This window comes from Podarcis muralis, chromosome 11 (assembly GCF_964188315.1).
Source record: "Podarcis muralis chromosome 11, rPodMur119.hap1.1, whole genome shotgun sequence".
In the NCBI taxonomy this organism is placed as follows: domain Eukaryota; kingdom Metazoa; phylum Chordata; class Lepidosauria; order Squamata; family Lacertidae; genus Podarcis; species Podarcis muralis.
The window spans coordinates 22,823,067-22,837,534 of NC_135665.1; the positions used below are offsets into that span (position 1 = coordinate 22,823,067).

General features: G+C 43.2%; 2 protein-coding genes across 8 annotated transcripts in view; one reads left to right on the forward strand and one right to left on the reverse strand.

Moving 5' to 3' along the window:
* The window catches only part of SEMA6A (semaphorin 6A), a 182,291-nt gene that overhangs the window by 157,329 nt on the left and 10,494 nt on the right, over positions 1-14,468 (forward strand). The gene's annotated exons all lie outside the window — the stretch shown is intronic.
* COMMD10 (COMM domain containing 10) overlaps positions 12,450-14,468 on the reverse strand; it is a 133,173-nt gene continuing 131,154 nt past the window's right edge. Inside the window, exon 6 of the mRNA XM_028749376.2 lies at positions 12,450-12,488. Coding sequence (XP_028605209.2) covers positions 12,465-12,488 — 24 coding nt within the window. The 3' untranslated portion in view covers positions 12,450-12,464. The remainder of the gene's footprint in view (positions 12,489-14,468) is intronic.

Consider the following 14,468-nt stretch of genomic DNA (forward strand, 5'->3'; position numbering starts at 1 on the left):
GTGTGCTGTCTCTCCTTCCCTTGCCCCCTTCAAGCCAAGCTGGCACATTAAAAAAAAGCTACTGATATTCCAATTATTATATGAGGGCAAAGGAAAGAGTTGTTATGCAATTTTATTTATTTTTTTTGAAAGAGAGCATTAAGCTTAATCTTTCCTATGTTCACTTTGGTTGTGGATTTATTTTCCTTCACAAAAGTTTTCTTCCTGCCTTATATTTTTATTTTACAACATGCTTTCTCAGTTTGTTTGGGGGTGGTTTTTTTTGGTGGTTCTGTTGTACCTGTGGAAGGTGCTTTTGCGCTCTCTTTCTCTCTTTCCCTCCTACCCAAAAACCGGACTTGCCTTTTTAATTGTACTAATTCTTAAGCCACTTGCTGCTTTGTTTTCAATGCCACTGACGCCTCGATGATGTCACATCCATATGTTCCGCTTTTAATTCAGCGCAAACATCTTGAGGGAATCATCTTGAGAAGAGATGCAAGAAATGGGGAGGGGGGGTAATTAAATGGGTTGACTCATGGGAATGTGACATTTGTGTGCACCGCAGCTTTGGTAGCTAAATATACTCCGGAACTGCTGTTTGGAGAAACCTCACAATTCCTGCCAAGATCAAAATTTGGATTGCAGTGCCTATGTGCATTGCCTTCCTTCTGGCCTTATGCATTTTGGCCATTGAAAAATATATTCCATTTGGGATGAGGGAAGGGAATTCGACAACAACCAACAGTTCTTTCTCCACCTTTGCTTGGCAAAAATTTGCAGCTTTTTCTTTTTGCTCCCTCTTTTTTGCATCCCGCACAAATACCTTTCCGGAGTATGTTTCTGTTTTCTTTCCTTTCTTGCTGTGTTTGCAGTGTTAATTTAATTCTGTGTGTTTCTCACCTTTTTACAAAAACCAGTATTTCTCACATTGCAATCTAACCTTCCCTTCTGCTGCCATTGTACATAGTCTCTCCCCTGCCCTCCCATGGTAGAAAATCCTTTCTGTGGAATGTTCCAAGGCTGTACCCTCTTTACTATAAAGTAGTATTACAGTGCTGTGTTTAGAGATCTCCTACTAACCAAAAGAATATAAACAAAGAAAATGGAGTAATTTTCTCTAGCAATAACAGGGCCTTGCCTCCTTCATTGCCCCCCCCCCTTCTTTTCTGCCTCTTTTCTTCTCTAGAAATTCCCAATAAATTTCAAGTCTCAGATTCATTTTGTCAAAACAACTGTTCTGTTTTAACTCTGTCATTAGCTGTCTAGAACCTCTCAAGCTATCCCTTTTTAAGTTGAAGTGTTGAAAACTAAACACAGATGTGGCTTTCACTTCATTGTTTTTGCTAAAGTTGTTGCATTGTTCGTGTCATTCAAAAGTGGGGGCAGAATGGTTTGTTCCATTTAACTCGTGAGTTGTTGTTTTTTAGCGGTATGTGCGTCACTTTTCTTTGCTCACAGTACTCAGTTAAGGAAAACCTCTCTCTGGTAAAGTGATCCTGGGCAGCCTTGTTTCTCTTGAAAACGCAGCGTTAATCATTCCTCAACTTACAATTCCTTAGAAAACGAGAGAATAACAGTGCTTCAGAATAAATGATGCACTCCGAGTCTGTTCCCACGTTCAGCTCTGCCAACTCATTTCCACAAACTGCTATTTATGCGAGTTGTTTACCCTCTTGAGCAGTATGATGTTGGAGTTCCAGACTCACGCGATCCCATGATTCCAACTCCCATCAAGCGAAAAATGTTCACAGGAGTAAGTTCACGGCTGAGCAGTGATTTGTGAAAAGGAGCACGCGGCCAAATGGGGAAGAAGATTCTCTGTTTATGGCCACAATTACACTGTGAGCTGCCTTGAGGGCCCCGGAGAGATGAGAAGTCAGTTATAAATATACAAACAACCATAAATATTACAGAGCCTGCATCAAATTTAGAAAGCTACTGATTGAAAAAGATTAGTCGGAGACGTACAGTTTGTTTTAATAATATTGACAAAACTAACATCAAAGGCAACTAGAAACCACATTTATTTCAGCATGCACTGCTCATTACAAAAACCTGGCATATTTGCATCTCAAAAAAAATAGAGGGAGTGTTGCAACTCACCATCTAACTGGGTTTCAGTGAAGCTATATTGCTGGGAAATAAAAAAAAAATCTGCAATGAATGGTTAATTCAGATGTTATATTCCTCACACAGAGGCCTTAAAAGTGCTCCTTTGTAGTGGCACACCAAATAGGAGGCCAAATCTTTGTGATCAATCTGTTAAGTAACGTATTTTTCGCTCTAGTTTTTGGAAGACGAAAACAAGAAGAAAAAAAATTCTGAATGCCAGAAGCCAGGACAGCAAGCGGGATTGCTGCACAGCGATCCCGCTTGCTGTCCTGGCTTATGGGATAGCCGCGCACAGCCTCTCCTGGGCAAGGTGAGCCTTTATCCCCTGCCTGGGAGAGGCTGCGCACGGCTAAGGTTCCCCCAAGAGACGCACTCCCTTTAAAGAGCGTGCAGAGTGTGTGTGCGGCTCTTGGGGGCTTTTCCCCGAGGAGGGAGAAGAGCAGCCCTTATCCCTCCTTGGGGAAAAGCCCCAAAGAGCCGCACACACACTCCACACAGCTCTTTAAAGGGAGCGCTGAGTAGAGCCTCCCGCCTGCATTCGCCCCATACGACGCACACACATTTCCCATTACTTTTTAGGAGGGGAAAAGTGCATCTTATAGAGCGAAAAATACGGTAGATTGCCCTGAGCTTGTGGATCTTTCCCCTGCTGCCCATCGGTAGTGTAGGACACTGTGGTAGAATCCCACACACACCAGCGTTTTCTGTGACTTCTACCCTGCGTTGGTGTAGTGTCGAATCAGCCCTAAGTTCCATGGTGCCATCAGTAAGTAAACGTAAAGGAAATAAGCAGTATCACTTAGTGTTTCTAACTGTTCAAACCATAATTTAATCAGTGTTGACGGACTGCTAGATAGCACTCAGAAGACACCCAAAAAGCCCAATTACTTAGTATTACTAAATAGATTCAAGGACTTTGAAAGAAAAGGCTGTATATTACCTGTCATTGTTTTTTAAAAGTTGTTGTATTCTTCTGCTGGCAAAGAATCCTTCACTAGGTTTCCACCAAAATGGACTTGGAAGTGTCCTCCTCAGCTGAATTACCCTACGGCCCACTGAGGCTCTGGGTGTAAATGATGAATGGGCAAATGATGTTGAAAAGCTGTGTCAGTTCAAGTAGCAGCTGCATAATCAGTTCCATCTTTTGGGGCCAGGAAGGAGCTCTGTGCCTAAGACACATATGGCTGGAGCCACTCTCATTTTAGTAAACCATTCTGACAACCGACATCAAAAGCAAACCCTTGAAAACGCGACATTAAAGAAAAAGGCAGATTCTCTCCTTTGTTGAGCTGGTTTTACGGCAGTGTATTTCTCACGCTTGGGGTGATGGGGTTTCCAAATAGCACAACATGGCAGAATTAGCCCTGTCTGTCTCCATTTCCGCTGTTTTCCTCACATCTGGCAGAGGCCTGCGACAAAAAGTAAGAAATTTTGTAATTGTAATCCGAGTAGTATTTCATACATGCAGGAATTTTATTAATTTTTTTGCTTTCCGTGAGGAACCTCATTTTTTAATACATTACAAAAGTTCTGTATCCTCATTTAGATCCCAATAAAAATACTTCCCACATTTGAAGTCTGACCTGTATAAAGCCCTATAGATTATGCCCCCTTAAGATACTCTTTGATGAATAACAATCAAATTATTGAAAACATCCTTGTTTATAAAATACTTGTTATTCATGCGTGTCATAAAAGGAATTTTTCAAAATTACACTGGAGATTTAAAGATAGTTTTAAAATGAAAAGTTTCTATGAGTTGATAGGAAAGGGATTAAAGTGAAATAATGAGAAACCGATGAAAAATGAGATTGAAGCAGTGTCCTTCCAGAGTGTGCACAGAATAGCTGCATGAGAAGTTTTGTTAAGAGATAAAGAGGAAGAGCACTAAGTATCAGAGTATTGAAGAGTGACAGTTATCAAAAGCCAAAAAGGGCTATCGCGTTGCCACACTATGAGTCAAAGCTCATTCCTTCATAGGAACTGATCCAGATTCAAAGTGTGCAAAGCAGTAAACATAGGTCATAATGTTGTGTGTGTGTATGGTAGCAGAACATACAATACGATACGATATCTTTATTGTCATTGTCCCTTGCAGAACAATGAAATTGAAATTGACAGGGGGTTGGACTCGATGGCCCTTGTGGTCTATTCCAACTCTATGATTCTATGATAAAACTACATTAAAACTACATAAAACTACCAGAAAGCTACATAAAAGCTACATAAAACTGCTACAAAACTACATAAAACATTCAAAACCCCCTAAAAACTCTAAAACCCCATTTTAAAAAACACTATACTACAGAGACCCCTTATGCTGCGTTTAGAACCAGAATTGCATTAGCGTAGAAACTGTTTTTCAGGCGGCTAGTCCTGGCCTTTATAACCCTATACCTTCTTCCAGAAGGCAGAAGCTGAAGGAGATCATTTCCGGGGTGCGTACTATCATGTGCTATCTCTGCCGCTTTCTTATGGCACCTGGCAGCATAGATTTGATCTAAGGTGGGAAGAGTGCACCCAATAATTCTCAATGTTGTTTAACCACCACTGAATCACCATCTTGCCCCATGGTTAGTAGATTTTTCACAACACAAAACTGATTCCCAGAAGCAGATTTATTCCATTAATCCAGGGCTGGCTTCATGATATGTAAATGCATGCGAAGTCAGGGCTGTAACTTTTTTATATATATAAAACAAAGAAATACGCCTTTGTGATCTATCAAAGCAATATCCGCACCTAGGTGCACAGATTCATCTAGCTAAACCAGGCATGAATCTCAAATTTGCAGGTCAGTTTCGTGCATCTTTTTTTCCTTTTTCACTCTGGCAACTTGTCAAAGGCAAGCACAGAGCATCTAGAAAACAGCTCAAATACTTGCCTCAATGACTGACACTTCAGATGTTTGATTCAAGTCCCAGCAGCTGGGCAGTGTTTTCATAAAAAATGGACCTGCTTAATGTCCTTTGAGCAAAATGGCAAGGAAATACGAGGCAGGCAAACAAGCACTGGAGCGATTGAGCCGTCTTTGGTGACTGAGCAAGGTTGTCTGCTGTTTGAAAGAAAAGGAGCAGGGCCTTTACTAAGCAGCCATTTATCCTCTTCCTCCAGCCAGTCTCTCCCAAATTACTCTGGAGATAGGCTAAACTTGAAGGTATTCTGAAGTGTGTGCTTTGCCTCTAAATGTGCTTGCTTCCCATCAGAGGTCCCCACCCCAAAAAAATTATTATCAGCTTGTACCTGCTTGCTTATTTTTATTAATATACCGTATTTTTTGCTCTATAAGACGCACCAGACCACAAGACGCACCTAGTTTTTGGAGGAAGAAAATATTCTGAATCTCAGAAGCCAGAACAGCAAGAGGGATCGCTGTGCAGTGAAAGCAGCAATCCCTCTTGCTGTTCTGGCTTCTGGGATAGCTGCGCAGCCTGCATTCGCTCCATAAGACGCACACACATTCCCCCTTACTTTTTAGGAGGGGAAAAGTGAGTCATATAGAGCAAAAAATACGGTATTTCTGTTCCACGCTTTACTAAAATGGCCACAGGCTGGTCTACAAAAAAAGGTAATATAAAACAAAACACACTGTAAGCAAAACCATTTTTTTTAAAAAACACCCCACATAAATTACATCATAATATACTTTGCAGCGTCATAAAAATGACTTAACCCATTAGCCTGTAAAAGCCTATCCAAAAAGGTGAGACTTAGGGTCAGGCCAGCTGCTTTGTAGATTGGGTTCTAGGAGATGTAGTTAACCCTTTCCTTCCCAAAGCTGCCATCAGCTTGGAAGAACAGTATCTATACTGGTTTCTCCCAACCAACTATCCATTGAGGTGTTAGCATATTCAGACGGGCAATTTACATTTAGGAAACGACATTGGAGGAAGCAGTTAAAGTCTTTCTCCCCAAGCAACCTGTCCTCATCTCATGTGGCTTCTGACTGGCAGAACAAATCGGTGATGTCATGCACCAAGTCTAGTTTGACTCTTAGTCAGTGTGGCGCCAAATGCGAACCATGACATTCAGTGATTCGGTTCCATGTGTTTAAATTCCATTTATTTCAAGGACAGAAGGTTCCATAAACACTTATTTCAAAGAGAGCTTCACCTTGAGTGACTTGTATCCATACTGAATTAATATTCGTCCCATGGAGCCCAGCAACAAATAATTGTTTAGCCATCCCAGCTTATGCTACTGGCAACACCATGGCACATGTAGAAATCTGGGGAGAGGAAATAATTTGCTTGTTCGTATTTAAAACCCTTTAAAGGCTGTAACAACATGAAAAGAATCACTGAGCATATTTATGCTGTTAAATTACTGCTGGTTTACACTTAAATGGAAATATTCTTATGGATATTTGAATAATTCATCTTTCTTGTTAGCTTTTTATGGAATTTGTTTAGCCTCAATGATTGCATTACTTAATCAGTGCTTGTAATAATTTTATGACAACCTAAATTCTGGTGGCCCCCTAATTAAGACCCATCATTTTCTGTAAATTCTAAGTGCAGTGTCAGAATTTAGCATTGTTGTAGGACACCTGAAGTCTCAAGACATCACCTGATTAAGGTTCTCTAGAGGGCAAAATTGGATTTCTTCACCAGTTCTTAGATCCTTCCATACAAAATAAGCCAGGGAAATCTGTTTGCAAGTTATCAGTTTTTATTCTGTGTTTTTAGCAATGATGGGCAAGCGTGGAATTGCTTAACTGAGCAGGCAATTGCTTCGGAAATAAGAGTAACAGGCTCCACCCCTTCTTGCCCTGTATGCTTTATCCTGTGTTGTTTCTCACAAAATTAAAACGGGGATGGCACGTTTGCCCACTTGAGGACTACACTAGAATATATTTACAGCCTGATCCTAGCAAACAAACATTAAGACTGCAACTGCCCTGTATCACATTATTCACCCGTTAATATGAGTGAATACAGACGACTGTGCAACCACTTAGTAAGCTGGGCACCTGCATTGCCCTGCCTAGTGGTGAGGAGAATTTTATCACAGATTTCTGATTCAAGTGCAGAAACAAAAGGTTTTCCTCACCCCTTAGCAGGAAAAAAGCATCAGCAAGATAAAGCAGGAGACCAGTTTACCAAATGGCCATGTTGTGGTAAGGCATGTTGTGGTATGTCATCACTTGCCAAATAGCTGTGTAGTCTCTATAGTCACTTGATGTCTGTTATTCATGCTAAAGGTTTTCCTACCATCGTGGAGCAATCAATGACATCGTAATGATATTGCACTGGCATCATTCCCGTTAGATTTAGGATTAGGAAGGAGACTCAGAAAACACCAATAGGACCCCATCATCTTGCAAAATGTAAGCCCATTTTTCATTCCAAAATGCACAGCAAGTTATTAAAGAATGGGGAGATTATTATTTTTTTATCCTCCCTACGTCAAGGCCGAGGCTGACCCCAATGCACCCAAAACGTGCTGTAGATTCTAATCCTTGCGCTCTCGTTCTTGGCATTCTCACTCATCAGGGCCAACAAACATTGTGTTGCGGACAAGTTATGCCCCTTCCCCCAAGGGGCAGGATCTTGTCCCCTGACCTAATACCGCATCTTTGAAACACAGGATGTGGTCAGGGACAAGCAGGTGCCTCTGCTCCTTACCTCCAACTTGGACCTGGTGTAGCTGGAAGCATACAGACTGTCTTTACCTCTTCATCTGTGAGGCAGCTGGAGCGCCAAATACTCCACAGGGAAGTGCCCCTCAGTGCCTGCTACCCGTCTGCAGAGTGGCGCCAAATAGGAGCAGTGGAGATGCACCAATTTAATTGTCCTGTGGCAGGCATTTTGCAGCTCCCAGCTTCCTGACAGGTACAAAAACAAGGTGGATTTGTAGCTGGTTGACTGACCAAACCCAAAGACTGCTCACTAATGGTCCCTCGCCATCCTGGGGGAAAAGTGACAAGTGGTGTGCCACAGGCCCTGTTGTTGTTCAACGTCTTTATAACCAACTTGGATGAAGAAACTGGGGGGATGCTCATCAAATTTGTGGATGACACCAAACTAGGAGGAGTTCAAGATTACCAAAACATATTGGAGACTGGGCCAAAACTAACAAAATGAATTTCAGTAGGGACAAGTGTAAGGTTCTGTACTGAGGCAGGAATAACCAGCAGCAGGTGGGGACACCTGGCTTAACAGTAGTACATGTGAAAAGGATCAAAGGGTCTTAGTAGACCACAAGCTTAGCATGAGTCAACAGTGTGATGCAGCAGTGAAAAAAGCTAATGCTATTATGGGCTGCATTAACAGAAGTAGAGTGTCCCAATCAAGGAAAGTTATAGTACCACTCTACTTTGCCTTGGTCAGACCACATGTGGTGTACTGTGTCCAGTTCTGGGTGCCGCCCTGACAAGCTGCAAAGTGTGCAGAGGAGGACAACTAAGATGCTGGTCTGAAAACCAAGCCTTATGAGGAATGATTGAGGGAATTGGATATGTTTAGCCTGGTAAAGAGGAGACTGAGAGAAGATATGGGTAGTCAACTTCAAATATCTAAAGAGCTTGCAGATGGAGGAAGCTTGTTTTCTCCTGCTCTGGAGGCTAGGAGAAAGGCAATTCCAACTAAACATCAGGAAATACTTTCTCACAGTAAGTGTTGTTCAACAGTGGAACAGACTCCCATGAGAGGTGGTGGCCTCTCCTTCCTTGGAGGTTTTTAAGCAGAGGTTGGATGGCCATCTGTAATGTCTGATCTATTTGAGATTCCTGCATCACAGGGCCTTGGACTAGATAACCCTCAGGGTCCCTTCCAACTCTACAGCAGGGATGAGAAACCTGTGGCCCTCCAAATGCTGTTGAGCTACAGCTCCCATAAGCCCTGACCTCTGGCCATGCTGAACAGAGCAGAAGGCAGTTGGAGTCCAACGAGTAGCACAGGTTCTCCATTCCTCTATATCTTGAAGCCAAATATATTCGTTTGGCACTCAGCAAGTGTAGAACTAAAGCAGATTATAGGCATGCATCCATGTTTGGGCTGGGGAGGCAGTGGGGAGCATCCTTTCCCCCCTGTAGCTGAGAGGAAGCCTTGGCTCATCTCACACACCAGAGCATGGCTGATGGCAAGGGAGCTGAGCAAGATAGCTAAACCCTGCCACTCTTTAAACATAATGTTTCAGCCTCAGACCTTTTTTTAAGGCCTGCAAACGGCACTCTTCTCATGGTGAATGCACATTGGGGGAAAGCAGGGTTGTGGCAGTAGGCCTCAGTAGCAACCTAGACACCTTCACACAGCATTTTGTATGCTCCCTAGGATCATACAAGCTGTATGTGGATAGGGACCTTTACAGATGGCAAAAGGGTCAGAGGGTCAACAGAGCATAGGCTCTGCTTCCAGCCTATGCATATTCATTTCAACATATGAAAACAAACTCTGCATGCTTGCACTTAGGGCAGATCCATACCATATGTTAAATGTACATCCAACACACATGCATGCAACTTCCCCCAAAGAATCCTGGGAACTGCAGTTTGTTTGGGGTACTATACATTGCGTTTCTGTGAGTAGGAAACTGCAGCTTCCAGGATTTTGTGGGGTAAACTAAGGTTAAGGAGGTCAGGACCACCAACGCAATTCTTCTATGCCTGTTGATCCTGTCTCCTGTCCATAGGTTGTGGTCATGGCTTACCACCACAGTATCACCCCCTCCTAGATGTTCAGTGTACAGTGGTACCTCGCAAGACGAATGCCTCGCTAGACGAAAGGGTTTTTTGTTTTTTGAGCTGCTTCGCAAGACGATTTTTCCCTGTGGGCTTGCTTCGCAAGACGGAAACGTCTTGCAAGTTTGTTTCCTTTTTCTTAACACTGTTAATACAGTTGCGACTTGACTTCGAGGAGCAACTCATAGTGTGGTAGCCTTTTTTGAGGTTTTTGAAGACTTTGGTGATTTTTGAAGCTTTTACAAAACTTTTCCGACACCGTGCTTCGCAAGACGAAAAAAATCGCAAGACGACAAAACTCACGGAACGAATTAATTTCGTCTTGCGAGGCACCACTGTACACACATTCATACTGTGAACAGTGTCAAATGCTACTCTTTAGCTAAAGTACTCAAAAGTCTACTACACATATTAATCTCCTACTTAGACCTCTGTAGTCCAGGATACTTTAGTGCCAAGTTATAGAATGGGCTCCCAATATTTTATTGCCCATTTTGGTTCACTTTCTCTTTGGACCCATTCCAAGAGCTTCAAATGTGTGGGGGGTGGGGGATGCCTAAGATAAAATAGCTTATACATATCCATGTCATTAGCTAATCCAGTAGCACAATACCAACAAAAGCCTTGGCAAATTTTGTTCCTCTAGCCCCTTTCCAACTCATATATACCATCCAATCAGGCTTTGTTCCAGTGATGGCCATGATTCAAAGTATTTGCCAAACACAAACATCTCATTAAGCAAGCCAACAGCAGTGTTATTGACGGACACTAGATGCAGGAAAGGCATTTGAGCAATCTGTTAGCAAAACGCTGGAAATTTAATTTCTGGCTTCGTCTTCTAGCTGCTACTCTATTGTTGTTCTAGGCCTATAGACTCTGTCAGCATGGCACAAAGCAATTGTATCTTTCGCCACTAACCTTTTAAAGGTCTCCTGAGATTTAAGGGATCACAACACAGATTAAACGTACACAGAACAGCACACTCCTACCAAGACAACATCCAGGGTTTTTCTCCATAAAACATTCATGCCCTTTCAGAGCCATAGTGCAAAATTTGCAGAGGCTTTTCCAAGGGCGTTTTCCTGTGTTTGCTTCAATATGGGCATCGGAAGAGATGCCTTAGGCACAGTCTCAGCAAGACTCAAGATTGATTTTTCATGTTAGTAGTCCTCTTTGAGTTGTATACTCCTGGATACAGCTTTCACCCTGCTTAATAAAAAAAAAAACCCTCCCGTGCTTAATCTTAAAATTATTATTATTATTATTATTATTATTTATTTATTTATTTATTTATACCCCGCCCATCTGGCTGAGTTTCCCCAGCCACTCTGGGCGGCTCCCAATCAAGTGTTAAAAACAATACAGCATTACATATTAAAAACTTCCCTGAACAGGGCTGCCTTAATATGTCTTCTGAATGTCAGATAGTTGTTTATCTCTTTGAAATCTAATGAGAGGGTGTTCCACAGGGCGGGCGCCACTACCGAGAAGGCCCTCTGCCTGGTTCCTTGTAGCCTCACTTCTCACAATGAGGGAACCGCCAGAAGGCCCTCGGCGCTGGATCTCAGTGTCCGGGCTGAATGATGGGGGTGGAGACGCTCCTTCAGGTATACAGGGCCGAGGCCGTTTAGGGCTTTAAAGATCAGCACCAACACTTTGAATTGTGCTCAGAAACATACTGGGAGCCAATGTAGGTCTCTCAGAACTGGTGTTATGTGGTCCCAGCGGCCACTCCCAGTCACCAGTCTAGCTGCCGCATTCTGGATTAATTGCAAATTAATTAAATTTGCAATTAATTAAAACTAAATACTTTATGCGGATTCTTTGAAATAATGGCCCCACCTTTTTTCCAACTTGTCATTGCATTAGTCCGTGGGGGAGGGTTTTTTTTTTTATTAAGCAGGGTGAAAGCTGTATCCAGGAGTATACAACTCAAAGAGGACTACTAACATGAAAAATCAATCTTGAGTCTAAGGCATCTCTTCCGATGCCCATATTGAAGCAAACACAGGAAAACACCCTTGGAAATGCCTCTGCAAATTTTGCACTATGGCTCTGAAAGAGCATGAATGTTTTATGGAGAAAAACCCTGGATGTTGTCTTGGTAGGAGTGTGCTGTTCTGTGTGCGTTTAATCTGTGTTGTGATCCCTTAAATCTCGGGAGACCTTTAAAAGTGAAAATGACTTAATAGGATTTCCAGAATTAAAGAACCCTAGTCAACTTTCTTGCCCCAAGGCAACTTACCCTGTTAGTGGGGGTGGGGCGGGTGTCAACAGGCAGGGCCCCAGGTATCCCGCCTTTCATGTCAGCACAATAGTGGTGGTTTAAGGGACTTGTTGCATTAAGACCCTAATGCGCCATATGCATAAGACAGACAATATGTAAATGCAGAGTTTGTTGCCAGTTAAGAGGGCTCAAAATATATGCTGGGTGACACTGAGAGTTCAAAGTTTCACAAAATGCTGTTTCTTCGTTGCTATTTAAAAACTGATTAGCCATATTCCCATTCTTAATTTTGTAGCGATTGTGAGTGGGAATCAACCCACACACACAAGAGAGGTACATATGAGTCTCTTCATATGAATCTAAGCATGCAGAAGTCCTGCTGTGTTCGCTGGGACTTACCTTTAGATCTGCATGCATCTGGTTGAAGTCCAAGGGTGCCAGTGGAAGCTTGGGGCGCATACTTCAGCAATAGTGTGGGGGCTGCACCTGTTATTGAAAATTTAAATTCCTCAGGTTAACCTTAACATAGCTAATCGTATACTTCATTATTTATTATTATTACCACATTGTACTTCCAACACATATAAAAATATTTTTTTAAAAAATAATAGTTATATATTTACTCAGAAGCAAGCTCCACTGAGTTCAAGAGGGGCTTACTCCCAGGTAAATGGGTTCAGGATTTGCATCCAGTTTGACAATGAACTGAAGTGAAACAGGAGCAAATTAGTTAACCCACGGGGATCTTTGATCCCATAGATAAGTTGTATATTTACAAGGCTTATATCTCAGGATAAATGCTTAGGCCAAGAAGATGTGCAATGTAAGAGCAGGTAACACTGCTGATTCTGTAACACATGCGCATTGTACTTCCAAATTAAATTTTTGGGGGTTCACTGAAATTATTCAAGGTCATGGAGTTGTTTTAAGAGAAGGGAAGCATAATGCCCTTACATTCCTGCCCCATCCACTACCCTCCACCCAGCAAAATCTGTTCCCTGGATTTACTTCAGGCTTCAGATTCTATCTTGGAGATAAATTCATTCAACAAGAGAGCATAGGCGCCGACTCCATGGGGCCTGAGGGGGCCCGAGCCCCCTCAAAAATTTTATTGGGGGGGCTCCGCCCCCCCAATAATTTAAGGAAGTTATTAGTTATATTCAGCGGCGCCCGGCAGAGCAGCCCTCTCGGCCACGGCAGCCCGGCTCTCCCAGCCCCCGGGGGCCGCCCTCCTCCCTCGCGCACCCGCAGCGTTCCCGCCCGGGGAGGCGGCGCCCCCAGGAGAGGCGGCGGTGGCAGCAGCAGCCGCGCGCGGCCCGGGCTCCCCTCGCCGGCCACGGGAGCCAAGGCGCGCGACGAGGGCAGCCGAGGAAAGGAGCGAGCGGCCCCGTCCCGCCCTCGCCACTCACCCTTCTGCAGCGGCCCCGCCCAGCGGGGAACTTAGAAAACTTCCCGGGGCAGGACCCCGGTATGGGCCCCCCCAATATTTTTTATAAGTCGGCGCCCCTGCAAGAGAGCATGTCTTTTATTATAATATTGCCTCAGAGAAGCAAGTTAACCTCCCGGCAACCCTGTTTGCTATCTGTCTCCAAATACACAATAAATACTCTCAGTGGCACGTTCTGCGTATTTGATTTTCCACCACTAGACTGCATCAATCTCTCATCATTAACTCCTATAAATCACACTTTTTGAAACGGAGGGGACTAATTCCAAGAGCCAAGGTCTGCCTTTCAGCGGGTTTTTTGACAGCTTATTAGCACTTTCCCAAGAATCTCAGAGGATGTTCTGCATGGATCAAATGCCTATTAATTAGCTACCTGAGATATTTAATCCAAGGGTTGGGTAATTAGTTCCACCTGTTCGCATTTTGCTTGGCTTAGTGTGATGTAGGAGGGACAATAAATATATTTTAAATATGTTTATTAATTGCACTCTCCCTGCCCTTACACAACCATGAGTGCTGTGTGGATTCAGAGTCCTCAGTGTCATCTCGTAAGCAGGGGACAGACAGAGGCAGGCATGAACTGACACTGTCATGTTAAACCAGGGTGATTTGTATCATCCGCTGAACTTTGGTTCCCTGTTCATGACAAAACACCGGACATTTGGTTCACACCTTCCTTCCATCCGATTTCATGCTGGGGCATGCACTACGGGGAACTGTACACACTAAAAACACATCCAAAGCACGTTCTTCTCCTTAAAGAATTCTGGGCCCTGTAGTTCACTTACCAGGTTACAATTCCCAGCTATCCTTCACAAACTACAGGGCCCAGAATTCCTGTGAGGGAAAGAATGTGTTTTGAGTTTGCTTTGCTTTTTAAAGGTACACAGTGTGTGTACAGCCACTTATCCGTTCACAGCAGTTCCCTATTCAGTTTTTAAAAGGCTGTTGGGATTAAATAAGTGTCAGGCACTCTTAAGTTAAACCAAAAGAGAGAAACAGAAATACTTGCTACTTTC